At 33.6% G+C, this 22,030-nt stretch overlaps 1 protein-coding gene across 4 annotated transcripts; it reads left to right on the forward strand.

Moving 5' to 3' along the window:
- Positions 1-1,333: 1,333 nt before the first annotated feature.
- On the forward strand, positions 1,334-17,646 carry LOC110618267 (serine/threonine-protein phosphatase 6 regulatory subunit 2). 4 transcript variants are annotated; one of them, XM_021761406.2, is made up of 19 exons: positions 1,334-1,718; positions 3,206-3,309; positions 5,473-5,559; positions 5,694-5,769; positions 5,855-5,929; positions 6,087-6,140; positions 8,686-8,745; positions 9,098-9,214; positions 9,301-9,395; positions 9,500-9,702; positions 10,475-10,572; positions 10,794-10,897; positions 10,976-11,141; positions 11,272-11,394; positions 11,807-11,889; positions 12,290-12,428; positions 14,732-14,761; positions 15,881-16,001; positions 16,506-16,643. In XM_021761406.2, exons 1-18 carry the CDS (start codon positions 1,680-1,682, stop codon positions 15,974-15,976), a joined length of 1,749 nt encoding a protein of 582 aa, XP_021617098.1. In that variant the 5' UTR covers positions 1,334-1,679; the 3' UTR covers positions 15,977-16,001; positions 16,506-16,643. The 4 variants fall into 4 exon arrangements, with proteins under 4 accessions (XP_021617098.1, XP_043813881.1, XP_021617097.1 ...); XM_021761405.2 differs by having other exon boundaries at positions 1,339-1,718; positions 15,881-15,951; positions 16,506-17,646; XM_043957946.1 differs by lacking the exon at positions 14,732-14,761 and having other exon boundaries at positions 1,337-1,718; positions 15,881-15,951; positions 16,506-17,646.
- Positions 17,647-22,030: the final 4,384 nt, after the last annotated feature.

Consider the following 22,030-nt stretch of genomic DNA (forward strand, 5'->3'; position numbering starts at 1 on the left):
ATGGGAAGCCTTTAATTTTTTATTGCTGGTATTGTTCTCATCTGGTCCACCAGCTGAATCTGTCATTCCGATGTGACCAGATGCTATATTCTACCTACTACGAGTGTAAATGAGTTAATTTTAGTCAATTTTTGAAGAGATCAAATTTGATTTAAAATTTTGTTAAATAAATATATTCACGAGTTATTTTAATCCTATTAAATAAATAAATTTTAGAGTCTAAACAAATCGATATCTAATTTAGAGAAGTCGATATGTACATGTTTAAATTTGGAGAAAATCACATTTGAGTGATAATTTTATACAATTTGATAAAGTAATGGAATTATCCAATCTAAGAGCTATCCGTCTTTGAGAGTTTTCAACTAAAAAGTCTCGGTGCTCGTGATGATGCTACTAAAATAAATTTGCAGATCATTATTTTATTTGTATATATTATTAATTAATGAAAATTCACTTATTCCAATAATTTGCGTAAATACTGGTAAATTCATTGAAAAAGTAAAATATTATTTTTAAAATTTTAAAAGTGCTCTATATTAAGTATTTAAAATCAAAATATCTTATTAAGAGAAAAGATTATTCTATTTAATTTCTTATTTATACTTATCCGTCTATTGTTTTTTTAAAAAAAAATTATATTACTCAACCCTCAAATGGCTAAGAAGAAGTTGATAAAGATGAATTGTATTGCACACGGTGAATCATCCTATGGAAATTTGGTGACTAAACAACTATACTCCCTATTATACACGAATTGATTTCTAGCGAGTGATTAAATTCCCGTACGGCATAAGCTGCCTTAAGAAGACTCTTAGATATATTGGATATTAGATTCATAATAACTATAAGCAAACTTGCACATCGCATCTTATGCGAATCTTATGTGAAACTAATTAGCTTCCTGTGTTCAAGAGCTCAAATACATTTATTATAGGCCAATATCTATGGTTGCAATGAAATTTAGCTTTTGACCACTACCTGAGGAAGCTCAGTCAGAGACACTGACTCTAATAGAGAAGCAAATTACAAAAAGGGAAAACAATTTGATCATAGGCACATTAATATACTGTTGCAAGCAAGTGGACAACAATGCTCCAATTTTAAAGGATGGCAACTAACCCATATTAATTATACCCTTTTTCCTCCACCCCCTCCATTCTTTTTAACCCTTATAACACCATTATATACATTATCTGCCACCCTTATTCACGTTAATTAATTTTTTTTATCCATTATTTAAAGCCTATTAGCTTCATTAAATCAAATTTAATAAGAAAGCACGATTAATTAAACGTGTATATATTGGAACTATTTTTTTTTCCACAAAATATTTTTAATTTCCACAAAATATATATCGTTCACTCTCTCCCTCCCGCGATTACATTACAGGTGCTTTTGGTCCCTCTCTTTCTCTCTCTACCCTTCCCCTGTGTCTGTATCTCCCTAGCAGACCCTTCGATTTGATCCAATCCGAGAAGTCTATGTGAATCTTTCCGTAATTTGGGGAAATCTAGGGTTTTTGGTTTAGATTTTTGTTTCCTTTTCTTGTCTTGTGTTGGTGAATTGTTGATTGGAGATTGTTTTTATGGTTGTTGAGTCGTTAGGGTTTGTGTGGGCTTGCGGATCTGAGTAAGGTTTCCTGTTAAGTGGGCGTTTTTTTGGGGTAAATTTCAAAGATGTTTTGGCGTATGACAGGGCTCTCCACGGCGTCGCCGGTGAGTGCTTTTTTTTTTTTGGCTCATTTCTTGAATCGTTGTTTCTTTCATTTTTGAATTCCTATCACGTATCTTTGAATGCATCTTCGTGTTCATTTAGCTTTTTTGCTCCCTTATTATCGGAATTTTTTCTTCTTGGTTGCTGGAAAGTGTGGGAAAATAGAAGCAAATCGACATTTTGAATTCTAGCTGGTTATAGCGTCTCGGACCCATCGTAGACTGAAACTTTGATTCATCAGTATAACGTATAGTGCCAATTATAAGATTTCGAATTTCCTTTTCTTTGAGGGAGGGAGCGTTGGGTGGGGAAGACATTTCTAATGTTCTTATGGGCGGTTTTTATATCTTAATAATTGAATTATCTTTTTAAGACAAAGTTATAGTGTTCTTTCACTGGATTTGTTAAAATGAAGAAGTGGCTGCTTTGACAGATCAGCATGGGCCATGTTGTCTCCCTCATCCATGGTTCCTTGAACACCCAATGTAATAATGGTAGTGAAAAAAAATGCCAAATCAACTTGAAATTCCTTTTTGTCCAATACACACACAAGCACATGTTTTGGAAGTTGTTGGAAGAAAACTGTGTTTCTAGAAATTGTTGACACTGTTAGCAGAATAGCTGTCATTAGAACTTTTGCTGAGAGGATTACCCTGTTTGAACCCCTGGTTGGTTGGAAGATGCTTCCTTGAATTATATGAGTTTCCAGTTTTGCAAATTAATAACGTGATAGTGTACTTGGGTAATCATGACTTTGAAATTTGAAGGCATTATAATCAGAATATTGGGGACTGTACCTTCTTAAATCTTAATTTCTTAGCTGTGTGCATCTGTGGATTGCAAAATTAGCACGCTGAAAAGTAAACCTGCATTATCTCTCTGATAACACCATATGAGATAAGATCTCTATTGGGAGTCATTGTCATTTGTAATTGATCTGCTAACCATAATATTCCATCACTTTGCTGTTTATACTTGAGTATCACTTTTGGTTGCCTATCCATGTCGAACTTGGATACAATTGATTTCCACCCCTATCTTTTGATGCGACATTTCATGTGTACCCATGTTAAAAAGAATAGACTGCTTATTATTTTATCCACACACATGGAAGTTAGACATGTAGGTCTCCGGCATTTTGAGTGTGCTTATTATTATCTACTTTCAACATCTTCCTCTGTGCCTTGTGTTGTTTAATGTATCTCTTCAGATTGATGTAATAATCAGCCTTCCTGGTGTCAACTCTAAAAAACTTGTTTAGTTTAATGTCCTATTTGTTACCCTGAAATGCTTGAACCCCCTTCTTGCTTTCAACTGTGTATTTTGGATCCCTTATTTTACTTTACCATTATGAAATGTTGGTTTGGCTTTCGTAATTTATTTGATTATTCTCTAATTTTGTGCACTAACCATTTTATGTTTGGATGTGTTGTATAAATGCAAAGGTGAGTCTTAAAACTTTTGTTGGATAATTTTATGAAAATTTCAGGTGGAAACAATTTTGGATAAGGAAAACTTTACACTAGAGGAGCTTCTTGATGAGGATGAAATTATTCAAGAATGCAAAGCTCTGAATGGACGTCTTATCAATTTGTAATGCTCTTTTTATAGCTAATTGCTCTGTGCTTCTCCTTGCTTTTTCTGTAATTGTTCTTTTTAAGCATTTTGTTAACTGAGGAGATGTTGTAATTTATTTATTGGAATTAATTTCATCATATCAATGGCAATATATTTAAGGATATTCTTATTTTCTTTTATCCACATACAACATTGTTATGGAGGCTGATACGTATTGGTTTCAATGGTCATATTGAAGTAGGGGAAAAACGACTTTTCCCTATTTTTAATAGGTTTTGAATCCCAATCCTATTCTAGTTAATGACACATTTTAGCTCATTCCAATTTAAAAGACCTTCAAGCCTTTTTCTGCAGGAAAAAAAAGATGATTAAGACTTATAGAATTTGTATTTTTAGATTAAGGATGATTTAATAGCTGCATAAACAAAACTGGAAGGAATTTTACATTTTTATAGATGATACTCTTCAAACCCCATTCTTTTTTAGATCCTTGTTAGTGATAATTGACAAGTCTATTCTCCTTGATATGGGCTTAATCAAAAGATTCATTAGGCAAATTATGATGATATTTATTTGGGCTCATATATTGTCAAAAGCTTTGCATCTGTTCAGACAGCTTTGTTATAATAGGTTTGTCCTTTTTTGGTTTAGCAGAATCATGGAAGGAATTGAATCTGGATTACATGGAAATATGTAATACTTCCTTCAATAGTTTCCTTTGTTTTTCCCCATTTCTTTTCATGATCCCTGTTTGTAATATCGTGTTTACACGGTTTTCTATGTCCTCCACAAAAGGTTTTTATATCAGATATGGAACAATGTATTTGTCTGCTGAGTTGTTGCATTGCTCACTTCCTCTGTTCACTACCTTGATTAAATAATTGCAAATACTTTTAGCATTTTAAATTTACCAGAGCCTACAAGGACTTTGGCCAGAATACTTTTTTTTTTCAGGATGTAAACTGTGATGCAATTAGTTCAGCATGTAGCATCTCCTCCATGGTTTTAAATAACGGCCGTTACATAACGTAACGGCCGTTATGTAACGGGTTTTGGGGGGGCTGTTACCCGTTATCCCGTTATATAACGGCCCCTCCTGATCCCCTCCTGATTTGCAGGCGCAACGGCCGTTACGCAATGGTAACGGCCGTTACCGACCGTTACGCAATGGTAACAGCCGTTACCGACCGTTACGCAATGGTAACAGCCGTTACCGACCGTTACGTAACGGTAACGGCCGTTACCAATAATTAAAATTCTTTTATATCTTTTATCTTTTGCTCCCTATTCTCGTTTTTATTAGTTTCTACACTTTTCAGCAACTTCAAAGACTATATTTTTTAAGTTTTCTCTTCCCTTTCTCTTTCAAATTTCAATCTTCCTTGCATATTTCTCATATAAACTTAGATCCATTATAAACTACTCTATTTCCAAGCTTATTTCTTATAAAAACTTAGTTAAATTTTATCTATTTTAGTTTTTAATTGTTGTTTTTTTTCCTTTTTTTTTTGTAAGTTTTTGTGGATTAAAGTGTTAGTTTTGAGTTAAAATTGTATTTTGAGCTATTAGTTTACTCGATTTATAAAGATTATGTTGATTTTTCTTATTTTAAACTATATGATGTTTAACTTAAGTTAAATAATCTATATTTTATATATTTATGTTTATTATGCATTTGTATACATTATTCTAAATTAAATCTAATCAATATCATTTTATTTATGAACTTTGCAAATTTTTTAAAAAAATTTGCGTAACGCCAGGCCGTTGCCGTTACCGTTACGTTACGGCCGTTATAGGTCTTTTTCCATTACCTGCGACCACGACCGCGAACGTAGCCGCGACCGCAATTTAAAACCATGATCTCCTCTCCTTTCTCTTGGATTTGTTGCTTAGTGCCTATCCATATAGTGCGCATTGCAAATATTTAACCATTAGTTTTGGATAGTGAGGTATACATATGAGAGATGTCTTTAAAAATACGTTTAATATTGTTGTTGTGTAATCTTTTGGCATGATGGTCAACATATACGTCTATTGGCAAGTATCAGTTTATTGATGCATAGACTGGAATCCTCAAGTCTTTTGTATATCCTCTGAAATTGAATCTTTAATTCCTTACCAAGTCCAGTTCATTTAGATTCTCGAAACTTATTTTTATGTTGTCTTGCACTGCAGCTTGCGAGAAAGGACTCAAGTTGAACAATTGATTCGCTTTATTGTGGAAGAAGCTCCTGAGGATGCTGAAAAGAGGCGATCTTTTAAGTAGGTTTCTATGGATAGCCATGTTAACATTTTGCAATTATTATAATATATCTGGATGGTTCTCCCCCTCCTCTTGGATGATGGTGTTGTTGGGATGGATTATGGTTGATATTGTTGTTTCGTTTTGTCCTTAGGTTTGCTTTCATTGCATGTGAGATATTTACTTGTGAGGTTGATATTCTACTCAAAACACTGGTGGAGGATGAGGAGGTATGAAGTGTCCCCCTCAATACAGCTGCATGATCTACGTAAAAATTTTCACCAGACTTACTTTTTCTTGTTCTGCATCCAACAGTTAATGAATTTGTTATTTTCCTTTTTGGAACCAAAATGCTCGCACAGCACACTGTTGGCTGGGTACTTCAGTAAGGTATGTCCTGATGAACTTTGGAAGTTACAAAATCGATAAAACAAAACAGAGGAATTTTCAAGCATTGATCTGGTTTTTTTTCCCTTTATTTTGTGAAGAAGTAATATATATATATATCACTTCATTGGGATTTTATGTTCAAATATTTTGTTGCTAGGTTGTCATATGTCTATTGTTGCGGAAGACAGTTTCTTTTATGCTTTATATTAAGGTAAAGTAACCCTTTCTCACATAAGGAAAATTCTTACTTATTAGATGTAATGCATATTATTGTCACTTTAAGCATTTTTCGGACAGAGAAACAACTACAAAAAGATAATTCTAAGGTTGTTAAGGAATTGAAACCAAGTGTTTTAATTCGATTTCTCATACATTGCTTTCATTGATCCTTCTCACTAGTTTTTGAATTCCTCTATTTATAGGTTACTTAAAATTGCTTTTTTTTTAAAAATTTTGGAAATAAGTACGAATCCACCACTATACATTTTACTATGGGCCAAATAAATCAATTTCAACTTTTTTGGGCCAAATAGGCCGACAACTTTACATTATGGGCCAAATAGGTCCCACCTCCATATTAAAATACTAATTTCTAATAATAAAATATAATTTTGATTATTACTTGAATATAATTGCCTCGTATTATCATGATTATATTTATATTTATGCATTTTCCTTTTCTAAATTTTATTATTATGTATTTAAAAGAATTGGTGATTGTATATTAAAATTCTAAAGAACCATAATATTGGGTTAATTGCTATCATATCCTGCATTTTGTCAAAACTAATTACTTAGTCTTAAAAAAATTTGAAAATATCTTTATATTTGTAAAATTAAACCCTTTTTAGTCATTTTTGTAAAAAGAATACATTAGTCCACATGTTTTGAGGTTTTATGAGAGGGACTAAATAGTATAGATAGTTAAAATTATGTGACTAAGTAGTATTGGTAGTTAAAATACAAGAAATAATAGCATAAATTCAAGGCTAAAAAGTTTTTTTGTTTTTTGATAGAAAGACTAAAGAGTGTGATTTACAAACTACATGGATGTTCTAATTATGTTTTAGAAAAATTAGGACTAAGCAATTAATTTTGTCATATACAAGGACTTCATGGTTGTTTAGCTTATGTTTTCTAATAGCTCAAGTGGTACAAATGCTTCTTTATTTTAAGGAAAAACTCTTGCAAGAAGAAGCAGGTTGTAAGTTTGATCTTTTTATAATGTCTGCATGAGGGGAAAGTTGGAGGGAAGGAAAATAAATTAAGGAAAATAATTGAGAATTGGCACATTCTTTGATTGGGAAGTGAGGAAAAATATGTAAGTAGAGAAAATAAACTTTATTTTACCTTTATTATTTTCTTTTCACTTCTTTTTCTTCCCAAACAGGGGAAAATAAGGGTATTTCCTTTTCCCTATTTTTATTTTCAACCAGTTCAAACATGATGAGAGAAAATAAAGAGTGGAAAATAAACTCTATTGTCTTTTTGTTATTTTACTCCCTCTCTCATGATTTATCCAAACAAAGGGCTGGTAGTGGTAATGTGGTATAATGCTATGCTTCATTTTTTTTTCCCCTTCCATAATGCTATGCATCTGAAATTCAGTAATAATCAATAGTTTGACTTCCCACAAATTGAAATTGTGGAGATAATACATGATAAAATTATGTGATATCAAGAGAATTTCTTATAAAATCAAATTATAGTATGATAAAGTACGAGACTTGAGATTTTCACATAGAGATGATTCGAAATAATATACATTGGATGATATTAATGGCATCACAAGATTGAAGGCCATGATTGCAACAAAATAATATATATTTGAAATAATGTCTTTATGATGGTGAGGGTGGTTCTTAATCGTCATGTTCATTTATACAATTTTTTGGGGGTATGATCTCTTAAATATATTGTAATCTGTCAGTGTTAAAAGGTTAGAATTAGTGGCAATACACTGACAAATTAGAACTACTAGTTTCTTTCTTCTCCTTTCATTTGGATGCTTGGAGGTTTTCCACGGATGAGAAATCAGGACCATTATGTTATTTTTTTAGTCACAATTATTGCTTTTATGTCTAATTATGCAAAAAATAAATTACTTGTGCAATTAATAACAATTATAATTGAAAATTCACTGCAACTGAAATTGTTGCTTTTGGAAATTTGCACCGTTCATCATATGCTGTTGATGAGATCAAATGTTCTGAACTTTAGATGTCTGATCCTGTATGTTGAGTTGAAAATATTTGTTAATAAGTCTAACCAATTGCTTCCTTATATTATTATAAGGAATATTTATAACTTTGGATGAACATGTCTCCATTTATGGAATTATAAATTGGTGATAATAGATGGTGGCCTTTGTTTCCAATCAGCAGCATTTTGATTTTAAAAAATAATTAAAAAAGTTTAATAATGATTTGAAATTTGATTTTTTCTATTGATTTTTGTTGGTTTTGAAACCACCCCCACCCCCCTGAGTAGTTTGGTATGAGCTAAAAGATCTTGGGGAGTTGAGCTTTTTGTCTCAAAGGGGTGCTGTGCCACTTAGTTTTCACAATATATTATATTTTCAAATGATCTATTGATAATTCTTATTTCATGCCGTTTTTAACTTAATTTGCAGTTGAGGTATTACTTCAGCTTTATATATTATTGATGTGTTAATAATTTGTCTAGTGGCAGTGAATCAATTGTTTAACTTTGTTGATGTTTCTAAACTGATGTGCTGTCTTTGTGCTGCCTTCCAGGCTCATCAGCAAATTCTCCAGCAGCTAGTTGACTTGATTGGGATTACATCTATCATGGAGGTTCATAGTTACTTGTTTTTGCTTTTGATATTCCAAATTATTCCTTGGATGTTTTGTTTTGCAGTAAACATCTGCACTTGTTTCATACAATGTGCTCCTTTGCTCTCTTTTCCTTTTTATGCTTGTAAATTGCATTTGTACGTGCACATGTGTTTATAATTTTTGGTTTAATAACGATTAAATCAAATTGTATCCTCCTTTGAGGTCAGAATAGTACATGGAACTTGTAATCACCTTCTCACACTCACAGCCAATACCAGAAATACACAGGATTTTGAAGGTTCTTCTTGGGATAATGTTACTTGTCCAACCAAAGAAGCATATCCATTAACTGTATTCCACTATTGTACAGGTACTAATACGTCTGATTGGTGCTGATGAGCATATGTATAACAACTGTACGGAGGCAATGCAGTGGATAGAAGAAACAGATGTGCTGGAGATGATTGTGGACAAGTTCAGCTCTTCTGTAAGTTACTGTAAATCTCTGAGTGACATTTGTTGGATACAGGTTGATTGGTGTCAAAACAAATGCTTTTGGAATTGATTTTGAAGGATTCCCAAGAGGTGCACGCAAATGCAGCTGAAGCTCTCTGTACTATGACACGATTTGCTTCTCCTGGTCTTGCTGCCAAAATCTCCAGCCCAAAGTAGCATTTGCCTCTTACTCTTGTGTGGCATAAACCTTTTCTTCCCCTGCTCCTGTCTCTTCTGTGGTCTGATTGTCGATATATGTCTGTGTGCCTCTCTGCAGTTTCATTGGAAGATTGTTTCGTCATGCTTTGGAAGAATCACGGCCAAAATCTGTCCTTGTTAACTCGTTGTCTATATGCATATCCTTGTTAGACCCTAAAAGGCCAACCTTGGGGACATATCATACATTTAACCGCCAACTTAATCATGAGTCCACAGTAACTGCCAGTCCTGAGACAGTAGAAGGGATGCTGAAGAGCTTAGGTAAGGTTCTCTTTTGATGATCTAAACTGCTGTTCCTCCTGCTTCCTTACTTTTTTGGTGTTTAAGGAAAAAAGATGAGGCTGCTAACATCATGAAAAGAACTAAGTTTGGAAGGAAATTTTCTTAATTTCTATCATCAATATAACTTGGATACTATGAAGGCTGCCCGAAAGGCAAGCAAAATTTACTGCAAATATTTGTCGCAAGTTTATTGAGCTAGATGATTCTGGACAAATAGTGTTAACCTACAAAGCGCATGCATACAAGCACTCAAACAAATGAAAGGAAGAGTGGATGTGAATATTAATAATCGGTTTTACTGTTGTTAGAATCATTGCCTCTCTGAAACTTTTCTGTATTCCTCTTTACTTTCCATATTGCCTCTCTCTAATTGACAATCATATTACCGTTGGCTCAACCTGTGAATTGCGATAGAGGACTCTATCTCTTTCAATCCTCTCACCATTATCTCTCGCTTCTATTCCAAATGAACTGGAGCGTGTTCTATTTATGTGGTTTGGAGTAATTTGAATTCTCTACTAAGTACTTAGAAATATATTTGAATTTTTGGCAATGGCTTCAATAATCACTTTAGTCATTTTGGAATAGAGACTCCCATCTAGCTTGTGGACACTGGACAGTTGAATTTGTTGAGAGTAAAAAAAGATGGACTGGGGACTGCTAAACAAAAGGAAACAGAAGGAGAAAGAGAGTCATCTAATCATTTTTTGCTGCAGTATGTTGTGAACATTTGTTATATTTCTGTTAACAGGAGATCTTCTGAAGCTTTTGGATGTTACATCTACTGAAATTGCCTTGTTGACTACATATGGGAAATTGCAGCCGCCTCTGGGAAAGCACCGTTTGAAGGTAGTATTTATTTATATGTTTCTTAAAAGAACACTCTACTTATCATAAGCACAGGGTTCTTTATGTTCTTTCATTTGCTGTTTTCTATCTTCACATTTTATCATCTCAAATGACTTAAACTCTTGACTAGTTGTTCTATAGGCAAACTCTATATTAAGTTCCCCATTGATGATTAACTGAATCAACTTTTGCTGACCACTCCCTTATTCAATCCCGGCCAGATTGTAGAATTCATTTCAGTGTTACTGACAGTTGGAAGTGAAGCTGCTGAGAAGGAATTGATTCGTCTTGGAGCAGTCCAAAGGATTTTAGACTTGTTTTTTGAGTGAGTTTTAGGATTCCTGATATGGTAGCAAGATTGATCAGATCCTGGGTTTTATTCATTTGCTTTGTTCAACTGTAGGTACCCGTACAATAATTTTTTGCATCACCACGTAGAGAACATAATATTTTCATGCTTAGAGAGCAAGAATGCTATTCTTATTGGACATGTTCTCCGTGAATGTAATCTGGTTGTAAAGATACTTGAGGCAGAGAAGAATTGTGCATTGGTGGCTGACCCAGGCAAGGTAATCTACTAGTCAACTAGAACTGTGTCATTGTCCTTGTGATGGTGTATTGTTTAGTACCTTTGGGGGTTTAACTGCATTTTGTATGTTGTATTAGTACTTAAATTTATGTTTGTTCGTTCTTATACAGCCAACAATTCCTGCTGATGGTAGACCATCACCGAGGATAGGGAATATTGGACACTTGACACGCATATCCAACAAACTTGTTCAATTGGGGAATAACAACGGTGATATTCTGGCATGCTTGCAGGTTTATCCTATTCTTTTGATGTAATGAATTCATGTGGAATAACATTGATATATGGAATATGTAAGTCAGCTAATGAATTTAAACTGATTTGCATTGATTAGTACAATAAAATTGAGTAATTGCTTTTGTAATTCATTTCTTGCACAAGTTAAATGTACTATGCATCATCAAGGGCATTAGAATTTTTTTGGTCTATTTGGCTCCATTCACCTCCACTTTTAGTTGTTCCTGTTGTTACATGATTTAGATTACTAATAGTTTGTCAAATCTTATCTTTCCTCCGATGGGCATGAACACTTGTTTTCTCTGTAGCTTTAAAGTACGCCAATTGAGCATGCATGCAGAAGAGATAAAAATTATATTTGCTTGTTCCCACCATTTAAAGTTGTTTAATCCTATTTTCTCTTGGCAGGAAAATAGTGAATGGACTGATTGGCATGCAAATGTCTTAACAAAGCGTAATGCAGTTGAAAATGTCTATCAGTGGGCCTGCGGGTGAGTATTTTATGCAGATGATTTTCTTTTTTATTCTCATTTTCAGAATTGGTTGCAATTGTATCTCAAAGAAGAAAAAATGTCCCAATAGGGAAAGGAGAGGGGGATAACGTATTTTTTAGAAAAGGCTTTTTCTCATGTGATTATCCTCAGCAACCTTGGTAGTTTCCCAAAGGCAGGTTGATGCCATTTCAAATAATATGTGTGCTAGTGTGTGTCTGCATGTGCAAGTTTTTCTTACCGTCCATTTCTCACCTGTCTTAAGTTGTGGTTGTATCAATTGTGGCAGTTCTTTCTTCCTTTGAATGTGTCTGTAGTCTGTGTGCAGCTTTTGTTGTTTGGTTTTGGGCTTTAGCTTTTCTCTGTGGATTACTTATTTTAAGATGGGAAAAAAAAACAGGAGGCCGACTGCTCTACAAGACCGGAGAGATAGTGATGATGATGATTACCAAGATAGAGATTATGACGTTGCAGCCCTAGCTAATAATTTAAGCCAGGCATTTCGATATGGCATGTATAGCAATGATGACATTGATGAGGTATGTTTTATAGCATTTGAAGTGCATTTACATTTTTTTTTTTCTGTTCTTTACTTTATAAGCTAATAAATTTTGTAACTAGGAACTGTACAAATGTGGGAGAAGCTGGTTACCCCCTAGAATCTAGGGAAAACTACTAATTATTGAGGTAGTCACATTCTAATATGCTAGTTTTGTAGTTGTACTTGTGGATCCATACAGGCTAGGTTGACTGGAATTGAGCATTTATTTTGACCGACCTTTGAATCCAATTGAAGCTAAAACAGATGGCACATTTCTATCTGCATATTTAGTTGTATATGCTAGGAAGTATAAATGTGTGTTTAAAATGAGCCACTTGTTAGAGAGATTTACAAGGATGAGTCTTCCAATATAACATAGAAGAATCCAACTAATTAACTAAATATTCCCTCCAAGTTTGGAGTAGCTGCAGTAATTTCTTACTTTTGTAACTTGGAAGGGTTATTTTTTATAATTTATTTAAAAAATATTTGCTATTCTAGCTATGATCAAATTTTCCTAGAAACAAAGGCCAAATGCCATAGAACTATTGGGCATTGTCCAATTAGGCCAAAGGTTTTATCTCAATATTTGGTCTAATAAGGACCTCTTTTACTGTTATCTTAGTGCAGCTTCTGACAAGCTCACTAGTATTAATTGCGGGTGCCAGAAATTAAAAGCAAATTGTAATAGTTAATTGTCTTCAAGCTGCTATAAAAGGAAATTGGTTACCTTATTCTTGCCTTTGGCATGTCCTGGCACCTGGGCCACTAAAGAATGAGGATTCTAGGATTGAGGGTGATATTTGATATTCTTCACTAATCTCAATCCATTCTAATGGAACTGAAGAAATGAAAGTGAGATTGTAGGAGCTAAAAAGATGACATTATATCGAGCTTTATGGTCTTGACAAAGCAGCTTATTATAAATGTTAGGGTGAGACTCAGTTTTGATAAGGTGGGTGCTGATTTGGCATTGAACACAAATTCTTGGCAAGGCAGGGTTTTTTCAAATGCTGGAATCAAAGTGGAGTTAAGTTGAATTGCATAAACTTGGTAACAATTAAGTAACCATATGACATAAAAGTGATTATGTAGAAATGTTAGTACCAAGAAAGGAAATTTTAGATGTAAGACTTCTATGCAATAAGACGAGTATGAAAAGTAAAGGGTTAACAAGAACCGGTTCAGCTTGAAGATTATATTGGGCAACAAACTTGGAGGCTTTAATTTGTAGTAACCCAGAGAGAGAAACAAAAGGCCCTAGGAATTTGCACAAAATAAATGAGATCCAGTTGATGTTGGAAGTAATACATTCTAAAACATCTGTGCATATGGCACAATTACAAAAAGACACCTTTTGAGAGAGAAATTAAAGAGGGAAAAAGATGGGAGGCAACAAGAGCATAAGCAGCTGTTCACTGATTTTATTGGTTCATTTGAAAGAGGAAGGAAATAGATATTGCTATCAGAGGGATGTGTTTCGAACTAATATAATGGTGAGGTAAAATGTTGAGATATGGGGTTTCTGCTAGGGTTGCAATTTATGAAGACTTTCGGAACCATTTTCATAATCTAGAATATGTGCGAAGGTTGCCCACTATTCCTTTATAGTATGTCCCAAAGTTTCAAAGTTTTTAGAGTGGGTTTTGTATCCTATCCTTATCAATTGTAACTTTTTATATTTTCAAGTAAAGCAACTCTAAAGAAAGAGAATGATGACAACCTTTCTAGGAAACATCGAGGGGCATGAATGGAAGAATGAAAGGAGAACTGTGTGTTTGCGTAGTATTATGTTTTCTTAAGCTTTGAGAAAATGAAGGTGACAACCTTGCTTGGACAGATTTACTTCCTCAATCTTTCTCTAGCTGTACTGTGTATATGTCAAAATTTGGGGCAGAAACAACTGCAGAATAGAAGTTTGTGGACCTAATTGGACCTGGACATATGCTTCCAAGGCCAAATATCTTTGTGTTAGTTGCTCCTGTTTTAAATTGGTTTTGGGAACAATTTTTAAAATTTATCTTTTACAAGTTATACTATGTTAAAACTATAGCTTTCCTGTGTTGAAAAGTATACTCGGCATTCATGTTTGATCATCTCCTGCCCATCATATTGAAGATACACAAACACGTCTAGATTTTTGTTACTAGTTGTAAATGACAAACTCATAGAGATATGAATACAGAGCTTGTCCTGTTCAGTAAGCACCGTTAAGATTTGAGCTTTCTATTTGCAAATGGTGCAGGCATGCATAAGTTGTTGTTGCCCTTATTGCTTTGCTTTCTTATTCATTCACTGCAGGTGCATGGATCACTTGAACGAGATGATGAGGTAATGTACTTTCTAGAGAATCAATTGCATGAATTGGAGACTTATCACGATCACACACGGCTGAAGGGATTAGTTCACCCTTTGGACAGGGCGTTTTTTTGTCTTGAAGTAACTGTGGTTTAGTTCAAAGGCTAATGAAAAAAAGTGATGCATTTTTATGTTTTTCTTCATTTGTTTCTATACTTTAATTTGTCGGTTTACCTCGATTTTCAAATTTACCTTCAATTTTATCTAGTTGACCCAAATTGGTTAAAATTGAAATAAGAGAGTATATTTTAGTATTGTTAGGTTGAGGTAATGTAGTTATGGTTATGGAGCGGTGCTGGCAGGTGGAGAGGTGGTGATGCTGAGGTTGAGGTGATACAGTCGTGGCTGGTTGAGTGTAAGGGACAGAGCTCATCTTTGACATACAATCACGTAGGCAAAGAAAAAGAAATTGAAGAATGCTGAGTGAGAATAATAATAGTAGTAAGATTAATGAGCAGTGCACTCTAGTTTGGGAGGAGAGGGGCGTGCATGGGTGCAGCGAAAGAGAGGAGAGGTGGAGAAGGGAGAGAGGGAAGGTAAATTTCCATAGAGAGAGGAGAAGATTTCAGATTCTTTTTTTCTAAATCAAATTAATAGTCATATAAACCATTCGTTTTAGGTTAGTCCAAAATAAAGTAAAAAAAAAAATAAATCAAATTAATGATCCCATTTGTTTTAGGTTTGACCACTTCTGGTCCAACATACCATTGAAGCTAAGTTTTGAAACCAGGTTAAACATAACAAAATTGAAGTTTGGATAGAATTGAAACACTGTGCTCTCTCTCTCTCCCCCCCTGTGGCGCTACCTATATTATTTTTATTTATGCCTCAATTGATCATCCATAGCATCATTTATTGGCACCATATCCAACTTCATCGTTGGGGCTAACCACGAACATGTGTTTATTATTCTTAAAAATTAAAGAGAAGAAATATTTTTAAGAAAATTTGATGCTCATGTCTCAACTAGACTTGATTTCATTGTGGCAGCCTTACTTGCCCTTTTCCACATCTTTTACCTTTGCATTTGAGCATGTGCTGTTGCAGGCAATAATTAACATGTCTAAGGTTTCTCTGTGATATATTTGGCAGGATGTCTATTTTGATGATGAATCTGCTGAAGTAGTTATTTCTTCTCTGCGTTTGGGAGATGACCAGGAGAGGCAAGCCCTTATTCTTCCTTTATGATGTTCTATTGGAATTTGAATTTTTGGTAGGGGAGCTTCTATGTTTATTCTGGCTCAGTGTTGATTTTTGTTTGTCATTATCTGTTGTTTGTTTCTCGCATATTCCCCTGCCTTTATGTATAGACCAACTTATTGATGCAGATATCTCCCATCTATAGGCCTAAGGTAAGGAGATTTTTGTAGCGGTCATGGTTTTTAACAAAAAAGTACTTGACCAGCCAATGAATAAATTAGCTTCTTTGATCAATGTAAGAGTCTTCATTCTATCTCTTATTTTTTGGCAGAGAAGTATGAAGCGAAATTAAGTTTTGGATAGTGATGTACATTAAGTTTGCCGTTTTGAAGAATTTGTTAAACTGAATTATTACTTCCTGAGTGTGTTTGCCATTTGCTTGTTCCTAATGTGATACTCGTAGGATGAGAAGAATCTTTGGAATTTATGATTTGTGGTTTAAAGAATTGTGATGATGGCAGTTTGAATCACTGATTTACATGATACTTATTGCTTGATCCATCTGTGGTGCTTGCAGTGGCTCCCTTTTTACCAATTCCAACTGGTTTGCTTTTGAGGATGACAGAATTGCCAATGAACGCTCTGCAGGAGCACTTGCTTCTTCTTCGCCTAATAATGGAGAAACTGGTGGTGTTAATGGCGCAGGCAATGATGAGACTATGGTAGGAGAAGGTGACGACTTGGATGACACTGCATCATCTTCTCCTTTGCCTGATCCGAGTATAGATGATATGTCAGTGAACAATTCATCTAAAGATGTAGAAGAAACCATTGCAAATGATAAACCACCTGTATGGGTTGAATGGAGGGAGACACCAGATTCCAATCCTTCCAATTCCAAAGTATCTCTCATGCCAAATGGTGAGCTTCAATTGGATTCAGAGATTCAGGGTGGCGGTGGTCCTCATGCTGCTAAGCCTGTATCTTCCTTAGATGCATTGATAGATGATGGTAATGCTGCTGGAAAATTGCCAAAAGCAACAAATGAAAGTCCTACAGGTAATGAAAATCCCAGTGTGGACCATAGTGCTTCTGATGATAAGACAACTGTAGAAACTGAAGGAACAGTTGAGGCCAGCAAAGATGAACAAGAAAACGTGGTTAAGCCAGCAGAGAACTAAATGTAAATTCTCAAGAGTCTGTTTCTTGCCTAACTGATACGCTGCAGCAGCAAACATTGATCAGGTGGGAAGATGAATACTGAGACGCTGTTGGTTGATTAGCTGACCATCTTAGAGCCTCCTGTACATCATCGATGGGCACCGTTGTTTAGTAGGGTTGATTCTTTTTCCACACCTGCAGATATAGTTTGAGCTCTCTCACTCTCTCTCCAAAGTGGTGATGAATGGGGTCTTGTTTTCCGCCTTCTCGATCTGGTAATCCAATGCTTTTTATTAATTATTTAGCTTTTAGCTTCTTAATAGTTGAATTAGAAACTGGAATTGTGGCCGCTGGACATTTTTTTTTAGCACGATTTATATCCATACATTTTTTCTTTTTCACATTAATGTCAAAGTGTTAATCATAGAATCATATCTCAGATTCCCTTTTATGTTTCCCTGGCCACTTCTCATTGCAACGGAGAAGTCTGCAACAGTTCTACTCTCCATACTTGTGTAAGGATTTTTGGTCGAGGAATTGTATGATTTTACCATTCATTTCGTTTTGCCATGGACTTGTTTATTACATTCCATACTTTTTACCTGCAAAATTGTTGACAAGTGCTATAATACACATATATTGGCATGTGTCATTTAGAAACAATCGTCTCAACTAGTTTATACTGCAACCACAATTATTCACTTTATTATGCAATTAGTATTTATTAGTAAACCAAGATCTTATAAATCAGCAAGGCAAATCGGGGAGCCAGTCCAAGTACTAAAACCTCGCATCCTTCTATTCTCCAGTTTTGTTTTCTAACTTTATGTAGGCTTTCAACAAAGTTACTGGGGTTTCTGACCTTGTGAATTTAGTACCAAACTAGTTCATTCTTCAAATAATCACTGTCAGTTCAAAATATGGTCGAGTTGATTCTCTTCCAATCTGGATCCCAGAAAATTCAAGCGATAAAAAGTATACCAGGCCTCCAAGATATCAAGAATTGGATGCTAAAAGCTCATCATGACAATAAAAAAGTACTAACATGAGAAACAATGATAAGATGATTCCCCTTCAACATAATATCGAGAATGATTATTGCAATGACATGATGAATCCAGCCATAAAGGTAAGTTTTTTGTAACGAATTGAACCGAGCACTGAAGTAATGAAATTGGATTTGTTAAATTTTTTTGTTAAATTTTTTTGAATTTGAGTCGAATTGAAGTTTTATTAATTGTGTGAAATATTAATAAGATCAAATTTAGTTTATTTAATAAAATAAGTTAGGACAAATATTTAGTAAAGTAAGGCGAATTGAATTTTTATCAATTTTAATTTTAAATAATTTATGAATAGATTAATTTATTTATAATTATAGCAGGTTTTGATTTAAATTTAATAAATTTAAAATTAGATAATTGTAATTATATATATATATATATATATATATAAATTGTAAATATGTAAAATTGAACTCTTAAATATTAAAACTCTGAATACTTATAAACTTTAAAATTATAATTAAATTAGAAAATTTGACTTGTGAATTCAATTTTTTTATACCATTGAGTTTAGCTTACTTATTCTTATAAATTTAAAAATGAGTCTTAATCAATCTAATAATGCAGAGCTGAAAATCGATTCATTTATTAAAACAAGTTTAAAAATTAAATTTAAATTTGATCCTCTTTTAAACTGAATTCCATCAGATATTTATTAAATTAAATTTTGAATAATTCAAAGACAATATGATTCCTTATTTTTCCGTCCATTTGTATGTAGTGCTTACCCTCCAAAATAAGATTTGCATTAGTTACCCACATTGCTTTCATTTGAAGATATCGATCTAAACAATTTTAGCCATATGGACATGTTTAGTTCAAAAAAAATGGACTCCTCAAAAGAAAAAGAAAACGAAAAAGAAAAATGAAAAGAATAGCATAAAATGGTGACGGATAAAGGGGAAAAATTGAAGAAGGCCAAGAGCTCATACCTTTCGTCAAAAAAAAATCAACCCCCAAGGTTTCCAAATCCAAAACCCATTCCAGGCATGGGGAATTAACAGAGAACAACAAGCAGATATCAAGCTTTATTATTATTAATTATTTTTTTTTATTGTTGTTGTTTTAATTTAACAATTAAAACTTAAAACAATGAATCAAAACAATTTTGATTCTAGATCCAAAAATTTTAATTTAATTTTTCTAACAAAAATTATCTAAATGATCTGATCATTCTTCCACAAAATATTCCATAATTATCATGCCATTCTAATAAACATATATCATATATATAATATCAATTATGGCATAATTAATTTAAACGAAAAGCACAGGTTGGCTCTGATACCACTGTTAGAAATCCCGAGATTATTACAACCCAGTTGCGCAGCGGAAAAATAAAATTTCTGTTGATTTCCTTTCCTAGAATCCGAGTGCTTCGTTTAATTCAAAAGATGGATATGAGACTAACCTGTTTATCTCGTCAAGAAGATACAATGCCGGACTAATGGTGCTACCTTTTCAAACGAATACCCTCAATTGTATCCACACGAACGTCTTCTATCGTTTTAGAGTACTAACTCTATCAAGGATGGATAGATTATATGCTCCACAATCTGCAGCGGTTAAACTAAATTTTCTAAAAACTATCGTCCACACTTTCTTTGTAGAAAGAGTATTTATATGTTTCAGTCTTTTTGTTTTCCCACAACTCTTTTTCCAAAAGAGTTGTACTACTCTTTTTCCAAAAGAGTTGTACTACTCTTTTTCCAAAAGAGTTGTACTACTCTTTTTCCAAAAGAGTTGTACTACTCTTTTTCCAAAAGAGTTGTACTACTCTTTTTCCAAAAGAGTTGTGTTCAGAACCCACTATCACAATCTCGCAGATACTCAAGTATCTTTATGTGATAGAATCCTTTATCTGTAACATTTACAGATAGACTGCAGGTGGTCGCGATGATGGAAGGAGCGTCACACGCCCTCCACGTCCGCCTATCAGCCTCGCCAATTTCTGGGTTCACGATGACTGCTCATCATGGATCCAATTGCAAATTTTTTTTTTAATTAATTTAATTTTTCTAACAAAAATTAAAATTATTTAAATGATCTAATCATTCATCCATAATTATCATGCCTTTCTAATAAACATATATCGCATATATAATATCAATCATGGCATAATTAATTTAAACGAAAAGCACAGGTTGGCTCTGATACCACTGTTAAAAATCCCGAGATTATTGCAATCCAGTTGCGCAGTGGAAAAATAAAATCTCTGTTGATTTCCTTTCCCAGAATCCGAGTGCTTCGTTTAATTCAAAAGATAGATATGAGACTAACCTGTTAATCTCGTCAAGAAGATACAATGCCGGACTGATGGTGCTGCCTTTTCAAACGAACACCCTCAATGGTATCCACACGAACGTCTTCTATCCTTCTAGAGTGCTAGCTCTCTCAAGGATGGATAGATTATGTGCTTCACAATCTGCAGCGGTTAGACTGAATTTTCTAAAAACTGTCGTCAACACTTTCTTTGTAGAAAGAGTATTTATATGTTTCAGTCTTTTTGTTTTTCCACAACTCTTTTCTCAAAAGAGTTGTACTACTCTTTTCTCAAAAGAGTTAGTGTTCAGAACCCACTATCACAATCTTGCAGATACTCAAGTATCTTTATGTGATAGAGTCCTTTATCTGTAACAGTTACAGATAGACTGCAGATCTTTTGAATATTATTATCTTATAATAATAAATAATTAATAATAATAACACTTTATTATTATTAATTAATATTAATAATAATAACACTTTATTATTATTAATTATACTAATGGGCTTTTAGCCCATTAATATAGCACATCAACAACGTTCTTGTGTGTGACCCAATAAGCTCACATTAATTGGCAATAAGCCCAGTCCAACAAGGCCTATAAGTCATAAGTGGCCTCTAGCAAGACATTACGACTATCCAACTAATATGAGGATCAATAGTCCGATAAAGCCTATTAAATAGAATATGTATTAAAGACAATGTTTGGTTATGTCAAAATATAATAGTCCTTATATTGGAAACTATGACAATCTCAAGTCAAAGAATTAAGACATAACTACTTTGAGATTCACTTATGACAATAACCCATGTAGTGATCTCAATGCGGGTCCATCCAATACTTTATTCTCTAACAAGTATCTATGATTATTGAATTATATCAACATATACATAATCATCTCATGATTATCAATCAATAATCATACCAGTTATATTTTATTATTATCAACATAATAATAAGTAATCAGGGATGATAATCATTATTACATAACATGCAAACAAATAATAATGATAAAAACCTCTTTTATTAATAACCAAAACGACATATAAAAAGAACCAAGATAATGGCCTAGAGCATATACACTAACAATACCTGGCATGGGTCAATTTGTCTATATCTTAGCCTTGGATCAGTGATACTTTAGCACTTCCAAGTGCGGCTAGTGACACCTAGTGACGAAACTAGGACCAATATATGGTGTGCAATTAACTAATATAAATTTTCAAATTAATATAGAGACTCATTTATGTAGTCACAATTTTGCCCCTTAATAATTAAGGATGTCCATCTTATATTGCATTTTTTGTAAATATATTATAACTTATAAAAGCTAACACTTAGAAAAATTTCACATTAATCTCTAAAAGTAATAATAATAGTCTTTTTTTTAAATAGTAATAAATAAATAAGTAAAATTAATTAAAGGAGTATAAAAGGACAAATAATTTGGATAGAATTTATTTCTTTATTTGCCACCTTCAATAAAAATCCTACCTTCGCTATTGGTTAGTGATCAGAGCCTGGAGCTGCGTCTACCTCTGAGCCTCGTCACTTCTTTTTCCCTTTCCCATGTCTTTGATCGCCTTGCTTCCTTATTTTTCACTTTCAGT

Source organism: Manihot esculenta, chromosome 6, assembly GCF_001659605.2.
Source record: "Manihot esculenta cultivar AM560-2 chromosome 6, M.esculenta_v8, whole genome shotgun sequence".
Taxonomy (NCBI): Eukaryota; Viridiplantae; Streptophyta; class Magnoliopsida; order Malpighiales; family Euphorbiaceae; genus Manihot; species Manihot esculenta.